Below are 23612 nucleotides of genomic sequence, written 5' to 3' on the forward strand. Positions count from 1 at the left end.
GTTTTGGCCTGTGGAGTTTTGATCCGTCTGAACACAAATAGGGCGACGCTCGCATTTCGTGTGGCCCCGGGAGCACCCTTGCCGCAGCCGTATTGGCCTCGGCGGACTTGGGTTTCCCCGCCGGCGAGCGGGCCTGGGCTCGCTGAGAGGCCTGCGGCCTCCTCCGGCATCAGGGCCGGCCACCGACCCCTCCTGCCCCTTCCTCACCGAACACAGCTCCCTGCAGGCCAGACGTCCCTGCTGCCCTTGCACAGTGCTACCGTGGCAGGAGGGGGAATAATTAATCTTTCCTGCTAACATTTTTTCTTTTTTCAGAATTTTGGGGATACTGATTATCCTTTCGTCCTTTTGTCTATAAAGGAAATGCCTGTGCGATTCCCTGGAACAGCATAGGCTTGGCTCTGCGTTGGTATGCCTGTGGCACACACCAACACTTGCACTTTCCCCGTCAAGTTGCACTCTGTGCGGAAGTAGAATGCACAAACATTTCAGGCTAACTTTTTTACCTGTGTTAGCACTGGAGAAAGGTTATTTTTTGTAAACTTTTGTTACTTCCATATGATTGCACTGTGTTTCAGTGTAAGTCATGTGGAAGGATGAGTCCAGCATTTCCAGACTTGGATGTGCAAAGTTGTGAGGGATGCCTTTGGTTAACACTTTTGACAATCATCTTTGATATAGGTGCTTAAAATGCAGCATGCATGTTGCAACATCAAGGCCAAAGCCTGTAAATAGCCTTTCATCAGGCCTGCTTGTATAACCCACGTTAAAAAAAAAAAAAAAATCAATCAGCACTTAGATAAACATGCGCCCATGACTGCTCTGTTTGTTCTTAGTCTGTTGGTACCAACACCACTATAAAAATATCTGTGAAACAAAGCAGGATTCTAAATACTGACACAAAAAGGAATAAAGTTAACAGCTAGAATTCTGCCAACAGATTCCCTCATGGACTATAATATTATTAATGTGATCTAGAAAAGGGATTGTACAATTGAATGGCAGAAATTACTTCTGCTAATTGGAAGAGTGATAAACTAGTCAATACTAGGGAAGATTGTAAGAAGGGGAAATTATACAGGGACCCAGTACGGCTTTGTTACTGGGCAGCAAGATGGAAAAGTACTGAAAGATCTGTTAAATCACAACAAATTTTGTAGCTTTCCATCTGAAGAAATCTTAAAAAACATTTGAATATATGTAGTTGGACAGTAACACAGCTTTTACAAAGAAGTACAAACTAAATAATTGACTGTGAAATTTTGTAACATCTGTTTCTCATTGCCGTCTTCTTACTTAAGCTTTGCATTAACTAGGCTTGCAGTTCTAGTTTTAGACTGACTGTAGAAACTTCAGCAGGGATCCTGTTACTGGATTTTTGTTACCAGACTAAAAACCAGAAAAATAAATTCAATTGGCTACATGTTTTAAAGCCAACAGAGTGTGCTGGTGAAATATTGTAAGTCCCATTTTAAAGATTATTTTTCTTGTATTCTTACTGTTTTTTCATCATTTTAGTCTGTTGCTTACATTAATGAAAGTTAATGGGTTAGTGTGCAACTTAAATTGCCTTAAGGTAGTTTTGAAGTGAATCACTATCAAATTTCTTAATCTCTTCTCAGTCTTTGTTTACCCACTGTTCCTGCATGACGCGCTAAAGCATCCCAACTTTGCAAATACAGGGTGGAAGATAGATACCTTTACACTTTTAGGAAATAAAGCAATATGCCAAATTTTTCTTTGGGTTTGAACTTCCAGTGGCACACCTAGCACCTCTAAATGGAAAACCTGAAGAATGTTATGGGAACTGTTGCTGTAAACCTGTAGAGTAAATACTAAGGAAGTTACAGGGATAATCTGAGGTTTGGAATTTTAGTTCTCTGTATACACATTTGTACAGAAATGGGGTAGTGTCTAATACGGAAATTGATAAAAGTCAAAACTTAGAAGAAAATGAATTTGCTCAGGCCTGGTGCGGTCAGAGCTGACTGAAAGGAGTGCCCCTTTGTGTATGTGACAAATTCCAGTGCCACAAATGAGCCATTGGTCCATCTTGCCAGATTATTCCTCAATGGCAAACAGTTTTACAGAGCTGTGGCATAGGAGAGGTAGGTGGAGGCCATGGCATTTTGTTACCCCAGGCAACTGCCTTCCCTGCTTCTGTCTAGAACCAACCTAGACAGAGGACTTAAATAAAATAAGCCTCCTTCTATCCCTTTCAAGTGAACATACACATTTCTTATTAATTAGAATATTCTAAATAGTCTTCTCTCTTCTGTCACAATGTTAAATGAAGAGCAAAAATAAGCAGCTTAATGTTGCTCCTCGTATAACAGGGAAAACTCCACATAATTCACAAAGCTGAATGAATTTACTTTAAGAAACACTGAAACTTCCTGCCTTTCATGCAAATATAGTCCTAAATGTTTCTAACCTGCCTTTCAGATTGCAGAAGCTGAAGGAGATGTTTATATCAAAATTTGGATCATCTCCCAAGTTTTACGTTCGTGCACCTGGGAGAGTCAACTTAATAGGTAAAAAAGAAAAATTAATCTTCTGTTATTTTATCTGCCATCATGGAAGCCTAGTAATTTAAAACATAGAATCAAAATAATGTTGGTCTTAATTTTATTTTTTTCAGAGAAATTCCTTGTGATAAATGGAAAAGAGAATATAATACTTTACTAGCTTTTACTACACCTCGTTATAAATAACTGCACAGTGAAATACCAGTTTTGGAAAAAAAATTTATAGACAGTAGTGATGGTTTTGAAAATTGGAGAACTTGCCAGTTTATGGTTGGATACCATTTCTTTGAAAGGCTTTGGACATGTAATCTAAAGTAGTTGATGGACAGTGCATCCACAAATTAAATTTTTTTTCTCTTCCATTCTAATTTAAGTTGCCAAATATAACCAGCCACACAGCAATGCATATGATAAAGCATGAAATAATTCTACCATCGTCTCCTCTTCTTTACTCTTCCATAGACATATGTCCACAGAACTTAGAACAGTTGGTTGTGATTCACTGGCAGACTGGAGACACAATTATTTTGTATTTAGAGCTTACTTGTATTTCTGTGGCAGCCTTATTTTTGAGATTTCTCTATACTTATTAGGATTGTGCTCTCCTTAGAGCTCAATTTCTTATATTCATAAAGTAACCTTACACATTTGAAGACATTGCAAGTAAAAGGATCCTGCAAACCAGAGCTTTAAAAATTAATTAGTCCATTGTGCAATTAATGATAATTTTTATCTCAGTGATGTGTGAACTTACCATATAGATTAAATAGGCAGTACATGCAAACCGGGAATTATTCCTAAGGGATTTTTACTACATGGATTTTCTATCTGAATCTTACTTTATATGTTGTATGTAACTGTATTAATGATTATTTAAATACAGTTATCTTCTTGGAAAAGGTCCAGAAATCTTACGAAAAAAAAAAAAAAGTAAAATTTCCACCACAAGCCTAATCCAGTGGCTAATGAATCACCCACATGAGCAGAGGAAGTCACATAATGGGTAGTCATGTGGTGCCTTTATCTCTTCTAGTCGTCAGTTAAACGTGATTGATTTGACTTAATTTTTTGTACTGTCAAAACAGTGTACAAATAATGTGGCTCTTCTCATTGCTGGACAACAATCTACATAGTGTTTTTTTTGTTTTTGTAAGCCAATGTTAAAACATGAAAATTTATAAACAGATGCAATAGATAAAATCACTAAAGAAACAATTGTGCAGTAACATGAAATGGAGGAAATGCACCCCGAACTTTAAATAAGAGTTGAGACTATACTCAGAAATTGTCTTGTACAGTAAACAACACTGAACCCCTGTAGAAGCCCTGCTACTGCTATTCTAGAAATAATTATTCCAAAATATTTTGTCTGTTTCTTCCATAGGAGAACATATAGACTACTGTGGTTATGCTGTGCTCCCTATGGCTATAGAACAAGATATACTGATTGCAGTAGAACCTGTAAAAACTGAAGTTGTGCAACTGGCAAATACCAATTCTTTGTACTTGTAAGTAACTACTTTGTTTATTCACTAATTTTTATGGACTTCTATATGCAGGTGCAATACAGGTTAACTTCTCAGAGATCTGACAAACTTCCATTGTAATACAGAGTTCAATTGTGTAAACTGAGTGATATAAGCAGGTGGAATCCTGTTGACTGTATACTGTGCATATTAGTTTAGAGCAATAGGTTCACTGCTTCTGTCTCCCACATAGAATCGTTTAGGTTGGAAAAGACCTTTAAGATCATCAAGTCCCAACTGTTAACCTAACACTGCCATCCTACCACTAAACCATGTCCCTAAGCACCTCGTCTACCTGTCTTCTAAATACCTCCAAGGATGGGGACTCAACCACTTCCCTGGGCAGCCCCTTCCAGTGTCTGACCACCCTTTCTGTGAAGAAATTTTTCCTATCTAACCTAGCCCACCTGTTTGCTCAGATTTCTCTTGTGAGGCCTCTGATCTTTCAATCTTTCTAAAAGTGCAATCCTGTCTTCCCTTCTTTTAGCTTATCTTTCTTGATGTAATCCCCATAATTGGCAGCAGTTCAGTTTCTCCTGGAGAAGGGAGTGAAATGTTTTGTAATCAATTACCACATATGTAAGCTAACACTCCCCTGCTCTGGAGAACGTGGGGCTGTATTTTCAAAACACAATGGCTTTAGCAACAATCCTGGCTCAAAGAATCTGTATTCCCTCTCTTCCACTTTCTCCACAGCTGCTTGTTCCCAGAATCATAGACCGATTTAGGCTGGAAGGGACCTTTGGAGATCCCTTGTAACCAGATTGATGGCCTTCTGCTGGACTCCCTGCAGTTTGCCAGTGTCTTTCTTGTATTGGGAAACCCCAAAACTGGATGCAGTGTTCCAGCTATGGTCTCGCAAGTGCTGAACACACGGAAATAATCCTGCCATTCTTTTCAACTTCAGCCACATTTTTCTGCCTTCTTCCTTGTAACAGACTGATATTTGTGTGGTTGCATGGCAGCTCAGATCAGGTTACTCATCCACATGAACTTTTGTGGGCATTTTGCAAAAATCAGAATCAGCACAAGCTTAGTTTAAGCCATTTTTATTAAGCCATTGGTTTAAGGCAATGGTAAATTGCTCCCTGAAAGCACAGCGTATGGCAGCACAGGGACAAGAACAGATTGCCAAAAGTGGGAACTATTTAAGCACTATTTAAGCTTAAAGCTCTGTTTGTTACAAAAACATGTTTTGAGCTGCTGCCTGCGACTAAGGCAGTTGAAAGGAATTTTTACTTCCAAGTATAAATAGTCAAATATTTTTCACTCGCTTTGTGGAGTGTGTTTTCACGTTATAGCTGGGCTGAATTAAGAGTTTGCCACCACCAAAAGGTGATGGCTTGCTCCTTTAACCCGCAATCTCCCGGTCCCTGCTTCTAGCATTGCTCCATCCTCTGCCTTTTACCAGGTGTAGTACTTGTCTGATCTTACGGTAAAGTGCACTATTCACCCATTTTTTGCCTGGTTAATTTTCTGTCATTGAATTGAATTGCCATGCACTTAGCACTAAAGCTGACTTGGGGTAAACAGTGGGAACATGCAGTCGTGAGCAGGGGAAAAGGAAATGGAAGACATGAGTTGGACACTTCCCTTTCTTCAATAGCAACCCACAACAGGGCTTAACGCTGTATTGCAAAACCATTCTGCAAGAGGTGATAGTTCCAGAATTATAATAGCTTTGGTTAGGAAAAGTTCCTACCAAATCCAGGATTACAGCCTTTTGAATTCAAATTGCATACACAGTCACTGTATTTTTATATCTGCCCTGGCTTCAGTTTGAAATCGTATGTTTTAAACCATAAACCAAGAAGATGTCTCAGAATGCAGGATTAAGCATCTCTTTTGTTGAGATGCTGTTGCTTAAAAGCAAAGCTAAAACATGTCCGTAATTTCATAACAAAGAAATATTTTTCAACACTTTGAATGCTACACCACATAACAAAACTGTTGACAGTATATCTTTTTTTTTCTCAGCCTGCCACACTGGTAGATTTATGCCTGTGGGGAATGTATATATATAGGCCTTTGGTGAACAAGGACTAACCATAAGCCACTGTAGAATCACTGTTTCCTATTTCATTCTTGATTTGCGAACTGCTAAAATGTTTAACACTTCTGTAGCCCTCTTCCACCCTGATAGTTCACATTAACTTTTAGGAAAAACAGGACAGAGAAGAGGTTGCAAGAAAAAACACCTATGTGTTTTTCATCATAAATCATTCCAACTAATCAGATGCCTTTTATGTTACTAGGGCTAAAACAGGATTCAAAAGGTATAGTCTTTTGATGTTCCCAATACCTTCCCTTCACATAACATCTTTGTAATTGAGAAGTACGTGTACAGAGAATATCTGGTATGATACTTCTCCAAATGCCTTCAGAAATGCCAGAGGATGATAATTATCAATGGCCTTCCATCTCGTGGCAAAACCTGAAAAGCTTTTTTTAAAAAAATAAGTGGTTTGTTTTTTGGGTTTTTTTTTTACAGAGGAATCAAACAGGTAAACTAACAGATTGACAAGACAATGAGGTTCTGTGAGAAAGAATTAAATTGGTCTCCCAAAAATAAGGATTAATTACAATTCAAGTAGAAAAAAAACCACCTCAGCCACATGTTTTTTTCACACTATTCAAAAAGCTCACCTCTTCTAATTATACAGAAGAATTGGAATGCTTGGATTCTTGGAGAAGGGTCAGGCTTTCCCAAGAATCCTTTAAAACAGAAAGGCTGGAACAGACAATATCAGAGTATTTTTACTTTATGGGTATGTTTTTCCCAATTTTTAATTTTATTTTATCATAAAGTTCTTGTATCAAACTGCCTATCTTCTGTAGGAGGATCAAAGGCAAGACCGAAGATTTACTGATTTAAGATAAAGCTTGGGCATTTAGGAATTGGGTTTTATAAAAAATTGAATGTGATAACAAAAAAATTAGACTTAAGGATTCTGGGGATCTTGACAGTCCCACATTCTGTGTTTGTGTGAATTATGTCCATTTGAAACCTGCCAAAATCAAAGCCAATTTTTCTTTCATTTTCTATGCGAGAAGATTGCAGAAATGAGCAAAATGCAGTTTAAGAAGTCATTATTTTAATTTTTCTTGAGAACCAGCAAATATAATCATAGTATATGTCTTCTTGTTCACTGAAGTTCTACTTTATCTGATTGTATAAAAAGAATTATGGAGATAAAATATTTTTGAAATCTTTTTGAGGGAGAGAGGACTTCACATTTGCTTTTGTTAATCACTTTTACACATTCAACTCCATCTGCCTTGCTTTTTTACAATAATAATTTAAGATTATTGTAGAAAACAAGCATAAGCAAACACAGGATTTTTAAAATTTTTGCTACTTTTGACAAGTATTTTCTATTTTATAAGTACTTCTGGTTTTTTTGCTATATTCAAAAGCCGTAAGCAAAACTATGTTGTTTTATTCTTTGGGAGATTGTTCTAAATACACATGAATCTCAAATTGGAAGGTTTTACAGCTATTCTTAAGCTTTCTGTGTATTGTAATCGCAGTACTTCCTTTAAGATCTCTTGTGTTATTCTACAAACCCCAGTAATTTCTGACACTAATTTGTACAATTCTTTGTTGCTTGCATTGTTGGTAAAGTCCTGTAAGTGGCACTATTTTGAACAGTTCAGACTGAAAGACAGCAACTTCTATGTTAAACTCTACACCAATCTTTGATATTTCTGCACTGTATTGAATGTTGAAATTGAATGTATAGCTGACAAAATGATAATTCTAAGTTGACACTTAAAGTGTAAGATCTGTAACGTAACATTGAGCTAGGAATAGGTTGTAGAGTGGTAATACAAGTGGAGTAGCTCACTACAGCATAGCTAGCATTAGACCACATGAAGAGGAGGCGGGATTGCAGGTCTGTTTTTACAATGGTGGTCAGCTTTGGGGCTTGCATAACACAAAAATTGCAGCCTTTAACTGCACCAGAATAAAGCAAAGTTTTCAGGCATCAATTGAAGACAATTACTTATCATTGTAAAGATGCTTTATATTAGTATAACTGTTGCTCCGTAGGTAACAATACTTTTCTGATAAAAACACCTTCACACTGGTATTCATTACAAGTATTAACTAGCGATATTATTTTGGATAAAAATAAAACCAGCTCATGACTAACCTACACAGTTTACAGAAACATACAGGGACTAGTTTAAGAATGAAAAATACCACCCTCTCAGGAGTTGCAGGCTATCCCCTGCTGTATTTCTTGAAAGTGTTTTTATTCCCATTAAACCTAAATATTTCCAGGGAATTCAGCTGCCTCTGTTCATATTGTTTGGCAGACCTTGCCTTGTAAAGCACAGCTTAGCCTACAACTTCTGAATATTTTTGTTAGCTTTTCTTGACATTCTCAGTGGCTTTCCTCTTTCTGTACTGGGCATTTGCTGTAAAGAATGGAATTATAGAATCATTTAGGTTGGAAAGGACCTTTAAGATCATCAAGTCCAACTGTTAACCTAACACTGCCATCCCACCACTAAACCATGTCCCTAAGCAAACCATGTCCCTAAGCAGTTATTGGGCATCCACTAAACAATCTGCACTTCTTGGTGATTGATGCATGCTCCTCTGAGGCCTCTCTGCATCACTCCATGCCCGTTTTGACAGCACCTGTCTGTAGCATTAGTTTCTTTAGGAACATTCAGGCTTATCTTTTTTATTATTTTGAAATTAAGATGGAGTAGGAAAACCATTATCAGAATTATTGTGGAGGAAATAGATAAACTTTTAAACTAAATTATTTTAATTATATCTTGTAACATACATGATACAGTTTTGCAGCATTGGGTCTGTTTTAGTGAAGTGCCATTTGGAGCAAAGATAATGAAGATGAATTCCTGAGCAGAGATTACCAGAGAGTCTGAAGTGTATTTATCTCTATTCTAGGTTTGACAGATACGCTTCTTTAGATTTTCACTTCTCTAAGAGATGAAGAGAACATCATACACACGTGATGGAAGGCATGCTGCCTTAATTAAGGGTGCCAAAGGCAGTTTAGTTTCTGAACTTATTTAATAAATTCTGTTACTTAGGCAAAAATTCTTCTGCTTCCATCTAAAATATCCTTATAGACTTGATAAATAGAGAAGATCTGTACAAAACCCCCTGAAAAACATTGCACTGAAAAAAAATTAACATCAAAATGTTTTTGTTCATCAGCAGGTGGCAGTAATAAGCCATGTTATCTCAAACTAAATTTACTGACAAGTTAAAGCCTCAAGGTTTTTCTCTTTTTGCAGGGATTTCAGTACCAGTGTTAATAACATTCAGATTAACAAAACCAAACCTCAGTGGCATAACTACTTTCTGTGTGGACTGAAAGGTATTCAGGTAAGCCAAATGCATTTAACTTATGTAATTAATGTAGAAGTAAAATACAACAAGCGTATCTCTTCACCCTCAAAATACTTCCCTGCATTCTGTAGCTTTTCTTGACATGCAGTTAAGTATTTTTATATTAAAATTTGAAGAGGAGATAAATAAAATATTTTAAAAATATTTGCAGATCACAATTTTAATTTTTATTACATAAATTACAATAGCAAATAATTACTCACTTGGTAAAGTCATGATCAGACTCATCATCAAGATGAGATTTCTGTATTTTGAAGTTAAAAAGAATGCTTCCCAATGGAATAATCTAATTAAAATTTGCTTTTAAAAATATTTGGAGGCTTGTCTGTCAGGACACAAAGATCATATTTTCGTCCTTTTCTTCCTGTTGAAACATTTTAAAAAACGTAATTTCCATTAATGTTGGAAACATACAACGTGTACACAACAACTGAGTGAAGCTGACACATGCAAGTAGGCAAAAGAAAATGTAAAAAGTAAGTAAAGAGCATCCAGAAGAAATATTCCAGTAAGACCATTACTTATCTAGATTTTCAGTGTGTGGAATTTGAACAGGATTTTCAAAATTTCCTGAGTGCAGCTATGCAGGAAACGGCACACTTACTGCAAAGGCAGGAACACTGAACAGACAGACGTTTTCCTGTCTGCTCATTCGAGCTTTGTCTTCTCCTTTGTGAGCTAGCCTGTCTCCAGACTGACTTGAAGACTGATCTGCTTGTGAAGCCAAGTGCTGATCATCAGTGTTGTCCTGGGAGGCAGCCTGAAGTCACAACTGAGGCTTCTTTTAAATCTCACCTGCTGTTTGCAGGTGATTCATGGCCCTTTGAGGAAAAAACATGGTGACTTCTCACCTCAATGTCAATCCAGGGATATTTCTGGAAAGGCAGACAGGGTAAACAGCGATGGCTAGGTCAGGAACAGGTCACCACAGCCAGACCAAATTATGGGTAAATGTGCTTTTTAAAGCATATGAAGCTTGCTTCAGGATAGGCCATCTATGTTGCCCCACAGGATGATCCAATAGATAAGGACTGCAGACAGCCAAGAAAGCCTGCCTCAGACCTGCCACCAGAGTCTTCAAAATACAATATTTGGAACAATCAGTGCCACAAATCACTTTATTACTTTATTATTCCTAAACAGATGCCCACCTCTGTGTTTAGACCCCAATAAATTACTTAATGTTCGCAGTAACATATTTTCAATTTTGTATTGCTCAGTAACCCAGGCATTTAAATTGCATTGACTGTAGAGATATAGATTAGGTTTCTTTACAATATATCCTTTCTTACATTAAGGCTAGCCTGACCAATTGACTTTTTTTATTTTGCAGTCTGCTACTGAGATTTGTTTCCTAAGGACAAGCTTTCATACTTGAAGGTTAATTTGCAAAGCAGGTTTGCAGACTCTAGCACTGGCAGAAAATGTTACAGACTTAAGAAACAGTGAAATACAAGTACTCAGAGGGTCCAGCGGGATAATCTGTTTATATTAAGTTGAACATGCTATCCTTTTGGGACAGAACTATTGCAGAACTTGGCAAAGTCCATTTTCATTTTTGAAACTGAAGTACGTTTTCTATTTAAACATTGCGTGATAAGTTTGCAAGCCTGATTCGCATTCAAGCCAATCAAGAAACTGCATCAGTTTCTGGTTACTCAAGCATTTTCTGTTTTTGAACAAGCCTGTCTAGTGTACTTCATGAAGGGGCATGGGCAGCAATAGTATTCCAGGTATGAATTCCCTTGTATTTGTAGAAAGGGAAATTTAAAATAATTTGAAGTGATGGTAGAAGACATTAGAGGAGGCTCTTTGTGTTTGCTAATCTCTACCATTGGTATTTATGGTTGAAGTTGGTTCAGAAAGAGTAGTAGAAAGCTTTTGAAGGTGGGCATTTCTTTGTGGAAACATTGCTATTTTTTCTGACTATTGACATTATAACATAGTTTATTGACATATAAATCTGCATCAGAATGTAGCTATTCATATACCCCCATATACATTCAATGATTTTTTAATAAGTACTGCGTGTTTATTTCAAACTAACAACAGAGAGGAATTTATATTAAAGTGATTATAAATAAAAACACAAATCAACTAAAGAGTATAATTAAAAGTGTAGGTACATGAGGATTTATGACTTCTGGATTAAATGTATTATCTGTGACACCTATCATGTATGTAAAAATATTTTAAACTTTATTCTAAAAATAGCATGGCAGAGACCATCACTGCGGGTAGGTATGTCTTTGTGCCTCCTAAAGCATAGTGTCCTTCAAGTACCATTGTAGTTTGCTCAGTGTCAGGCCTGTGGGTGCTTCAGGAGATAGGTGTATCTGGCTTTGAATACAGGTGCATGGCTACTAGTTCCCCATCAGCATGGTGTGGCTCCCTAATACCACATGCCAGCATTAGAAGTGGACCTTAAGCTCTTCAGGGTGTCTTAAGTGAGGAGCTGTGGAGAAAAGGACAAAAGTAGGGTATGAAATGATTGGTAACCTCTGGTACTGTCACCACGGCAGCTCAGAGCTGCTGTTGCTCAGAGCCAGTTGCTGCAAAACCCACCCACGAAGCTTGGTAAATGCTTGGGCGTTCAGCCCATACTGAATTCTGCTTGGGGTAGAGTTCTGTCAGCTCATATATGTTTGTGTACAGGAACTGCAGACATACCTTTGGCTGAAGCCCTACCATTGGCTTTGTTCTTGAGGAGTAGAATGAAAATTTTGCTTTATTTTGGAGATACCAGAAGCAGGTCCTTGGTTCCAGCAACTCAGCAGAAAGATTCTCTTTCTAAGTATCAGATAATTGCAAGCCTGAGCCTGTCTGTACTTGAAACTGAGATTGTTTATTTTTTCATTGTTAGGAACATTTTGGTCTTAATAACCCAACTGGAATGAATTGTCTGCTAGATGGAACCATCCCTCCAAGTTCTGGTCTCTCTAGCTCCAGTGCTTTGGTGTGCTGTGCAGGACTCGTGACACTAAGAGCTAATGGAAAAACCCTCTCTAAGGTAATTTACTGTAAAACATGAGAGTGTCAGCAGTAAAATTCTACTTAAAATTAAATATTGTTAATGCCTGTAAACATTAAAAACACGATACAATTGTTTTTGCAAAGAGTTGTTGGATATAAACTTAAAATATTGCACAATTGAGCAAACATCTTTGGCCAAATTTTGGCAGGATCTGAATTTGGCAAGAAAACAGACTTACATTAAAGCTGAAAAAAGGAGCGTTATTGTAAGCCTGTATTTTGGCCAACTATCAGGTCCATGCCTGGACCAGATGTGCTATCAGCAGGCCAGGATTGAGGATATATGTGCTGAAGCATGTGGACCACACCCCCGAGGCCTTTACCCTCTCCCTGAATGACTTTTCGTGGCTTTAACAGCGTAGCATCTGTTGGAGGCCTGTGGAAGAATTTCTTGATAAATTATATAATCAGCACAAAGTAGAGGTAAAATTCTTCCATCTGACTCTCCTTATTCTCTTCACAGTTTTTTTGGAATGAACATATTTACAATCCAAATTGTATTCCTCACTTTTTTAAACAAACATTAGTCTAAAAACAAACCCCAAGTATGTGACCTGTTAGCATTACAACCGTTAGTAGAATTTGGCTCATGTAAAAAAATTTCTGGACGAGTCATGGTCCTTGAAGGTGCCATATGGGAATGAAGTTCTCTCCAGTAAAAATATCTGGTTAAGTGAAACTAGAATCTTAAATTAGAACATTGTCAGGAAGAGAAAAGAACAGATCTAAATGTGACTGTTATGCATATTTGTGCCTATTGTCTAAGGCAGACATTCCCAAACGGTGGTACAGAGCCAACTTAAAGTGGTACATGATGATGGCAGCTGTTAACTGTGCTTGTATACAAGCACTTATCTGAGCCATGAGGTAAACAGATCCACACAGAAGGTTTTTGCTGATCAGTTGTGACTTGCTTCTCGATGTAGCTGCAGCGATCCGCTCAGCGGTAGGTGCTCCCTCCCACACTACACAGTTCACCATGCTTACTTCGGGAAGACATCAAACAGGGTTAAGGCAGCAAGAAGCAGGATTGGTGAGGCAGGGTGGTTTTTTTACATAGGAGGATGTGGCTACAGTCACTGTCACCCTGCAATTTGTTCTTGTGATGTGTGGTCAAAAGGAAAGTAAGGGATTGGACACTTAACAGAGGCTCTAGTTTGTGAGGTGAGACATATAGTGCAATGGTAGGTGAAACCATGGAATTCAGGATCCCACTTTGATGAATGAGACTTTGCAGTAAGAAGGTTGGATGTGACAGACATGCTTTTTTATACATGTGTACCTGGCCTGGCAAGAAGCTTCTGGGTTTGCATAGATGGTCTTACCACAGGTCAGCACCATCTCTGATGGTGGTAACTAGATGAGCTAAGCTTGGGAGCTACTGATCAAAATCACTGGAGTGCATGTGTTCAGAAATTGGGTGTCTGCAAAATCCATAAAACCGACAGAGGTCAGAAAGCCCCAAATTTACTAGGCAGTAGAAATCTGTATCTGCAAAACCAGAAGCCAGGTTTTCATTATTCCAAGAAATACTGCACAGTTTTCAGAGAATAAATGATACAGCATGTAGCTTGAGCTGAATTGACACATGGCTTGGGAGTACCGGCTGGCATTATGCCAGACCTGTTCTAAAGAAAGGTGCAAAACTCCTTTTGGCTTTTTCATAGAAACTTGTGGAGGAACAGAAGGAAGATGGAGACTCCACTGAATGTCTTTCCTTCTCCTCATGTGTCCTGCTCAATGAACCCCAAATGTCTTCTGCTTGCTGGTTGGAAAATGTGCGGAAAGTTAATCTTGTGTCTCAGGTATAGTTGGACAACACAAGAGGCACAATTGCACATTTTTGTCAGGAAATCCTGATGTCTGCAGCCAAATATTTTGCACTTGTGATGAAAAATGAGCAATTAATGTACAGATGAGAATTCCCAATAGCCAACATAGGAGCACGGTTAAGAACATATGCGTGGTTTTGTGTGATTGCATAGACCAAGACACCTGGTTGTGGTGTTTAAGACAGAGGATGACAGCTCTGAAGACTGATTACTTTTGTCCAGGCTCTAAGTTTCCCCAAATCTTACAGGACAGTAAAAACAAGTTCAGTGTTCTTGGCTAATTTATGATTTAGCATTAGAGACCTCTTATATCTAGCTAAATCCAGGTTCTCTGTTGCACTGAATTTATGCTTAGCCTCGCAGAACTGCGTTGTATAAGGCAGAGCTAGTCTGAATATAAATTAGAGCAATCTAGGCATGTGAGCCCTCAGAAGTATAAAACGTGCTCTGGCCACTTCTTTCCAGCTCCTAATGCATCCTGCACTGGTGTCAAATGGTATCTGTGCAGGATCCAGTAATGCTGGCTGTGTATCAGCTGGGAGCTCCCCCATGGCAGGGGAATTCTTAGCTAACCAGAAATAGGGACTTTCCAGATACTTTCTACTGCAAGGAAACCAGAACCTTGCATTTTTAGGGCTCTGGATATTTATGTGTTCGTTTATTTTTAAGGAAGAAATATTGCTTTACCTCTCCTGTCCATCTTTTTTTTTCAAATGCTTAAGAGTTGCGAAAGTTGTAAATGGTAGTATTTATAAGTAACGATACTGGTCATGGTGGTAATTTTATGAGAAAAGATTGACTTTTTGCCCCTCATTAGTCTGATGGACTTTGCAAAATCTTAGTGTGATGGTCTGTAGCAGCAGGACATAGAAACTTTTGGCTTTGGAATCAAATTTGGCTGAATTGTAGGGCTTCTGTAGCCAAAGTTATGAAAAAATGACCTTTTACTGAATGGAACATTTATCTGTTTTGTTTCTGTGAAACTATTTTTATGAGAATATTTGAGTTATATGCTCTTTTTCCTGATAAATATGTTTAAAATAGTAGCTGTAGAGTAAAAGTTGTTGAAATTCTGAGCTTTTATGAGATAACACTTCCAGTGTGAAGTTTGGGCCTATGAGATTAAGAGCAAAAGAACCCAAAGTGAAAAATACTGTAAAAGCATGGCTAGAATTTCATGGTGGCTTACTTTAAAAATAGCACTTTTTTGACGTTGAAAATAAAATCAGAAAAAAATATGCTCTCACTAATTATTTTGTGTAGCAGTCTGCAATAGGGCATTGTTTCAATGTGCATACAATATATTTTTTTTAAAAACCCATCACACACATACACAATAGTTTAGGGAAAATACTAGTCCAAGACAATTCAGCCAGATGTGCAGTGCTAACCACTTGCAGCAGTGCAATAGCATTCAAATAACAAGATGGAAAATTTAGAATGCGATCTTTAAAAAGAATCCATTTTTCTCCTCCAAACAGGATACCAGTCTGAGACTCTGTTGGCATCAGTCAAAGAACAGCAATGTTCAGTATTAGCTTTTGATTTTAAAGTGATTTTTATTTTACTGTTACAAAATCAATCTTTTGTACAACTTTTCATCAGGAGAAGATACTTTTTGTAAAGGAAACAGAATAATACTCTAAATTGTCCCAGCTTTGTGTTTCATAGTAGGAATTAATGAGTACAGAAAATCACTTAGTACTTTTGAATAACTAGATTTACTTGAAAGATGTGATGATAGTGTTGCTGTCCAAATGTTAAATCTTGTGGTACTAAGTTCTGTTCAGCCACCCTAACATTTTTTCTGTTGCTTATGGCTGGGCAGCTGTGCACATACTTATTGGAAAAATAGATCAAAAGCAGATAGGGTTTATTTAATTTAATGTGAAATGTTGAGCATAGGAAGCTGAATTATATTTGGCTGTTTCTAGACTGAGAAAAATCTAAGTCAGACAGATAAATAAAGGACCTAGATCTAATCTCTAACGGCACAGTGTCCATTGGCTTTGATTTTCTCAAACTACGGCTCAGATGAATTTGAGTGTGGGATTTTCAAAACATTCAACATTGTCCTGTATTTAAACAGTTACAATACCTGGTAATGTCATTGGTTTCAGTGGGAGACTAGAGGGGCCAATTGGAATCCTTTATACTTTGTTTCTAAAGGCTGTATATATTAAGGAAAGGGCTCTAATTTAATACTTTACCACTTCCTAATAATTTTTCTGATATGCAGTGGGGCTTTAATATCTAGCTATCTGGCAAGAAAATCTGTGAGAGCACAAGTCTTATGAGGAGCGGCTAAGGGAACTGGGGTTTTTTAGCCTGGAGAAGAGGAGGCTGAGCGGAGACCTTATCGCTCGCTATGACTGCCTGACAGGAGGGTGTAGTGAAGTTGGTGTCCATCTCTTCGCCCAAGTAACAAGCAATAGGACAAGAGGAAATGGCCTCAAGTTGTGCCAGGGAAGGTTTACATTGGATATTAGGAAAAATTTATTCACTGAAAGGGTTGTTAAGCCTTGGAATGGGCTACCCAGGGGAGTGGTCGAGTCCCCATCCGTGGAGGTATTTAAAAGACGGGCAGATGAGGTGCTCTTGGACTTGGTGATCTTAAAGGTCTTTTCCAACCTAAATGATTCTATGGTTCTATATTGATAGTGTGACTTTGAAATTAATAATGTAGGCTGATAGTACTGGTTAGAGTTATCTTATAATACTGCTGCATCAAAAATGTTTGATCATAGAATCATAGAATTGATAGATGCATGCTCAGGTTATTTCTTTGAGAAACTCAAATTGCGTCCACAAAAAATGGTACATAGATATTGTATTGTAAAGTACTGTTAATACTGAGAAATGTTAAAGTTCCTTTCTCCCTGTAGAACTAAAAACCAGGGTTCTTTAACTTGTTAATTTTGACTGTGTGTGTTTGTAATCAAGGGGAAACAGAGTACTTTGGAGCAGTGGTAATCAAAGGCCATAATCTCTCATCAACCAAATTGATAACCTTATATTTGAGCATGTTAGAGGGCAGACAAAGTCAAGCTAAGATTGCTGTGCTTATGAGGACATCCAGATACTATCTGACATATTTTCCCATTTTGGAAAAAAGTAAGCATAATTACCTTGCAAAACATATATGAAGTTTAGCTAATTGGGATTTTGTATGCAAACTGGAAGCAGATGGTAATTTTCAGCAATCTATTCCTAGTCAAGACCAGATATTAAAAACAAGGACATTCCTGGTGGTAAAAATAACCTCAAAATTCGGGCATCATTTTATACCTTAATGAATGAAACATAGTACCTTATATTTCAGAAGTTATTTTTGTACATAAATACATATGTATAAAATATGCACAGACTGAAAAAACCCAACATCTTACTAGACTTTAAATATGCCTTAAGGAATGGAGAATGTTTTCTTCTTACTGTAAAATACTCATCTTTATCTATAAATGTTTCTTCTCCATTATCAGTCCTGTGTGCTATGAGCCAAACCTTGCAGAATTTCATAGAAAATCTACACTAAATTTGCCATAAAATGACAAACATTATTTGTTGTAAAGGGAAGCAGCAGACTGAGTCTGACTTTTCAGATTAAACTCGCCAAAATATTAAAGAGTGTGCATTGGGGAACCATTACTGTGTTGCTGTAGAGAGAGTAAATGTACGTACATGATTTTTGGCTCAGTGGATATTTAAATGCTCCAGTTACGTAAATTTGCATGTTTGTTTACATTTGGAGCACTGAAAATGACAGTCTAAAAATAACTCATATTAACAAATGTGTTTTCTTCATGGAGCTTCCCTTAATGAACAACAGAATTTAAAACAGGAAGAAAATTGGGTTTTGATTTTAAAGATTAGCTATCATCACTACTCCTCAATTGTTATGTATAGAAAATTTAGCACGTCTAACTTCAGCCAAAATGAACTTACATAAAGCCATTGAGGCAGATGTAATTTAATACTATCATTTTATAGAGAAGGTTGCTTTATTTTGGCTGTTGTCATTCTGGATTTGTATATATCAAGTTTCTGGGTAATGTAGGGTGAGCTGTTCCAAAAAAATACTAAGCAACACTAATTCTGTTTTACTAACAAATATTTGCCTGTCTCCTACTCACTAATTGTCTTACTCTTTTAAGGGGTTTAATCTTACCCAAGTTTACTTCTTTAAAGGTCTATGTGAGATTGGAAGGGATTGATCACTGGTATGGAACATATTGACAGTGACAGTTATATAAGGACAAATTCTGTCACAGTTTACATACTGTCCAGACCCATTGCATGAGTGAAAATCAAAGCAGTTGGCCCTTGGCCTCTTTGTGAGCAAGGGGACTATTAAAGGTGAAACTCCCTTATCTGTTCTCACTCAGATAATTCTTTAGGTTTCTATTTTTAGGAAATTTTTTTTATAAGTAAGTGATCATCTGTTCACTTCCATTATTCCTCAGATACCTAAACACCTTTGTACCTTTAGGCCTTCATGTTCATTATCAATAATATCAAACTGAGAGAAACTAAAATAAATGATGGGGCAACAGAGAATCAAATGAGCTGTATTGAGTGGTTCATCATTTATCATGCTGAAGTATCAGGGTATATACGGCCAAATCTAATACAGTGTTGGATTGTGCCTGGAAACAGTCAGAAAAATATTCTTTTATCAGTTGTTCAACATTTTTGAAAGACAAAAAATACTCAGTTGAAAATCAAAACCTGAATTTTAGGTGTTTCATATTGAAAAGTAAACAAGCAGAGAAAAATACATAGCAGTGAAAAGTATCATTTTACTGAAAACCCACTTTTTCTATTAAAAATCCAAAACAAGGTAACATGATGCAGAGCTATCGATGAGTTCTTATTGCAAGAAATCTCTCCATCTAGAGTAACTACACGTAAGGCAACTAATAATAAAAAATAACAACCCTTCTTTGTGAGGCTAAATTGTATCTCCACTAATATGATTTCCCAGATTAGACTTTCTGCATGCTGGATAGGAAATCTTGTGGCTCAAAGATAAAACAGTTTTAAGTGGTAGTAATTTCTTTCTTTGTAACCCAAGATTGACTTGCTCCTTATCAGGGAGAACCTTAAATTGTTTCAAACAAAAAGCAGAGGTAGTTAGTAGAGCTCTTAGATCAAAGGCTAGCCTAGGTCTGCACATGGGGGCCAGTTGCCTGGTACACAAACTAGTAAGCGCTGCCTCCTGCAATAGGATATATTCTGAGCAGACTTTAGAATTAAGCTTCTGAAAATGAACAGCCTAAAAGAAAACCATTTTGTGCATTGTTAGTTTTAGATTTTTCCAAATGCTCCAACTAAAGTTGTCTAAAACGTAAGAGTTCAGTTTTGAAATCCTTGAGAGACAGCAGCTTCCTTAAATAGATTATTGCATCACATACATTTCTTAATGCTTAATTGCTTTTTAGGCAAGTGACTGAATTGTATGCACTGAGATTCTACTCCTAATGATGTTGCTTTGTATTGCTTTAATTATGGATATCCTCATTTAATATGTTATGTCTTCTTTTGTTGAATAACTAATAAAAACGTTTAACTTAATAGATCACGTAACTGACTGATACTAAACATCTCCCATGGAAGCACAGCCAACCTGGCATGTGTACTTGCCAACAGATATAAAAGCACTGTTTGCATTTGTATGTATCATCTTGGGTCTGGCATTCAAAAGCCGCAATATTTAGTGTTTCTTGACAGATTACCAGGGAGAATTCAAGGTTTAACTCGCCTACCAGCTACTACTGTCATGTTACGCTCATCCCTCTCCCATGCTCAGAGGCTGAACAGACCAGCTGTACAAAATAGCTCAGGGTATTGCTAGACTAACTTTAGACATTTAAGTTTCCATCCCAGATTCCCTGCTTACTATCGCTCATCTTTACAGACCTCACTACAGTCAGTGAAGGGAAGAGTGGTGGCGTATTGACTGTGGTGTCAGGACGGTGACATCTGTGAAAGAGGTGGAATAGTAGTGCTGAACTGGTGAAGGTTGCGTTACCATATGTCTATGTCAACCCTAATTAACACACATTTTACGTGGCTCATTTGCCACATAAAGATAGCAAAAGATACGGTGACGTTTTTTCTAAGGTAGCCGAAGAACAGCTGTAAGTCTGTCTCCTTTCTTACCAACCAAGATAGTTAAATGGGGAAAGATTCAGGGAGGAGCACATGGATGATCAAAGGCACAGAATGACCTCCATAAAAGTAAGCAAGGACTCTGGAAAAAGGCATTTGAAGGAGGAAGTGAAAGAGTTCCATAAAATAGTGACTGTAATTGATGGAGTGGATAGGAATCAATTGTTCATTGCCCTTCACATTATAAAAGCCAGAAGGTATTAAATGAAGCTAGTGCATGTTAATAATCAACAAAAGGAGATGTTTCTTCACCTGACAAGTTGTAGAAGTCCTTGTTACTGGATGTTCTACATGTTAAAATTTTGAATGAGTTAAAAAGGAGTCTGGACAAGTTCATATATAAGAAGTCCATTGTTGGTAACTAAGTGTGCAGAATTCACATTCAGCTCAGAAAGCTCTTTATGAAAAAACAAGATTCTGGGGAAAGACAATCTATACTCGGCCTTTGGTCCATATTAAAAGCCCACTTTCAGGTACAAGATACAGAACCCAAAGTAGCATTGGTTTGACCCACAAAGGTTGCTTTTATGTTAATATATCTTATATTTTTATTCTAACCCAAGCCTTTTAATGAATTTTAGCTAGCTGACAACCCCTTACTTACTCACGGGCATTATATGCACTTCCCAACATTTCATTGATACATTAAATATATCACTTTGTTTAATAGCATAGATGACGGCTTAGGACTTACTGTCTGTATGATAGTTATATTCACAAATTATGACCTGGTCTAGCCAGTCCTGTTGGAACAACTTCCCAGAACAATACTACAGAAATGCAGAAGGCGGTAGCATATGTGGATCACAGAACAGTTGGGATTAGGAAATTTTTGATTCATCAGATTAAGTAATTTTTTTCTATAGTCATAATGCTACTGTTCTGACCCATTTTTACTTTGATTTTAGTATCTTTTTATTCCACTTTTCATTACCATCATCTTAAAAAGATTTTAAACCTGCCCTGCAAAGTTTTCCCTGAGACCATATTCTTTAGAGAAATAAGCCACAATACTGGAAATAGAGAGGTTTTTTAATTCTCATTTTAGCTTTTCAACTGATTCGCATGACTTTAAACAAATCACGTAAATAGCTGTGCTGTCTCTAAATTGAAGATAACAGTAGCCTGATAGGAATGCTTTTAAAATATGTAAAATTCTATGAAGACTTAAATTATGATTTATTAGTGTTTTTGAAATACTGCTTTAGAGATGGAAAAGCCATGCTAATGAGTCTTGGGTGCGTAGAAGTAGTTACGTTTTGCAGTTGGCTCGAAGTGATCTCTCATACACACCAGAATACATAGGATGGAAGTGTAGTCTATGTGCAGATGGGGTTTTTTCTTTCTGCATATTTCTCACGCTGTTTTGTGCCCCCCTCTGACCTACCTGCCGGCAGGTGATGCTGTGGTGTAGCCTGGGGTGCGGCCCCCCTAAACTCAACTGTGAGAATGCTCTGAGTTACTTCTCTGCAGGAATTGTGCAGCCAGGAGGATGAAGGTGATGCATGCCTAGGTATTGTTCAGACATATATTTGAGATGTTGCCAAATCGTGCAGTGACATCTGGGATCTGAGAAGCTCTGTATTTTTACAGGTGAGACATACGCTACAGGGAGATATAAATAACAGATGATTCAAACAGTCCCTGCCCTAAAGAGCTTCTGAGTGTTGCAAGTTGAATGGAAACAAGACATTGCTCTGAGATAGGCAAAAGTTACTTCCTTTTATTACATGGTTCTAGCAAATACGAGATATTTTCTGTGGAAGCCTAAAGTCAGAGAACTTGTGTAGCAAAATGTGGGTTTTTTTCAGTTTCTAGGAATGAAGTCACAAATATTTATAGCATTATCATCTAAGAATCCCAAGTAGCAATTACAAATTACAAAGAGGGGGAAGATACTCCTCATTTTATTGAGTAAATGGAGGCATAATGAATTAAAGGGACTTTCCCTGAATCACAAAAAACTTAATGTGGAGCTAGAAATTGAGCCCAGACCTCCTGATGTTTGGTTCACTGTTTCAGTCATATGGCCATCCTTTTCCAAGTATCAAATATGTATACAAGGCTCTCCAGTTTAGTCTTCACATTGGTTTCCAATGCTACAATTCAGTTCCTCTGAACTTTGCCCTTTCACTCGTTTTAGCAAAAAGGCAAACATTTGCCCATTTGTCTCAATAGTAAGTAGAAACTGCTTTCTATACAGATGACGATTTCCCCTCCATTCACATGCTTCTCATCCTAGTATTAGAAGGCCAGCCTGTGTCAGCAAGGGCCTGTTTAAATTAGAAACCAAATAATGTTTCAGGGATGCTTTGGGCTGTCTTGTGGAGAGGGTTCTTCTCAACCCTTGCCAGTTACTACTTGGTGGTCCTGCCAATCCTTGCTGAGTTTCAAAACAAAAGTTGCTCAAGCTCTAACAGCGCTGTTAGCCCAGCATACGCAGCTGGACAGCTGGTGAGCTGGGACGAAGCAAGGCCCAGTGCTTAACCAGGCACAATTTGCCAAACCATGTAAAGGGACAGGGGAGTGGCACTGTCCTAATTGTTAACATTCCTCCTCTGCAAGACTTCTCCTGATATTTATTTAATAAGCCCAGGCTCATAAAATCTAAATGATTTAAGCAATCAAGTGGTAGCTGATGTGTATATGGAGATGACACGCAGCCAGGCTAAGTGAAGGGTGAAATGCTTAATTTTCTAACTTTGCAAAGCTTTATCTGGCACTTGCAGTTGAAATAATACCTCAGGCAGCCATGCCCAAGAGCAGAATATACATTGCAAGTACCTCAGGAGCTGCACTTCAGGCCAGGTTTGCACAGCCACAGCTCCTATTAAGCGCGCATGACCACTGTGCTGGCATGGTCTTCTCAGCCAGTGTGGAGAAGTTTCTGTTGCTGCCAGTGAGTAATATTCGTGCACTCCAGCCTGATGTCTCCTGCCAGTGGCTACAAAAATCAGGAATGTACCAGCATTTCCACATCCCAGCAACAGATGTTTGTAAATAGGCACGCCTTCACATGTAGAAAGGAGTGAGCATCTAGAGACTGATGTGCGTGGAGGTTTGTTCTTTCTTTTCTGTGGAGCTGTTGCTGAGTATTTTAGCATTATACGGGGAAAAAAAGCATCTT

The 23612-nt window shown here is 37.7% G+C and overlaps 1 protein-coding gene across 2 annotated transcripts in view; it reads left to right on the plus strand.

Moving 5' to 3' along the window:
* Positions 1-325: 325 nt before the first annotated feature.
* The window catches only part of GALK2 (galactokinase 2), a 48832-nt gene continuing 25545 nt past the window's right edge, over positions 326-23612 (plus strand). Inside the window, exons 1-5 of one of the 2 annotated variants that reach the window (XM_035899328.1) lie at positions 326-409; positions 2446-2534; positions 3913-4036; positions 9335-9425; positions 12313-12459. In XM_035899328.1, the coding sequence (XP_035755221.1) occupies positions 2465-2534; positions 3913-4036; positions 9335-9425; positions 12313-12459 (432 nt within the window). In that variant the 5' untranslated portion in view covers positions 326-409; positions 2446-2464. The remainder of the gene's footprint in view (positions 410-2445; positions 2535-3912; positions 4037-9334; positions 9426-12312; positions 12460-23612) is intronic. The other variant, XM_035899329.1, reaches the window with a different exon arrangement.

The sequence above is a fragment of the Egretta garzetta genome, unplaced genomic scaffold, assembly GCF_000687185.1.
Source record: "Egretta garzetta isolate BGI_Z169 unplaced genomic scaffold, ASM68718v1 scaffold287, whole genome shotgun sequence".
Classification (NCBI taxonomy): Eukaryota; Metazoa; Chordata; class Aves; order Pelecaniformes; family Ardeidae; genus Egretta; species Egretta garzetta.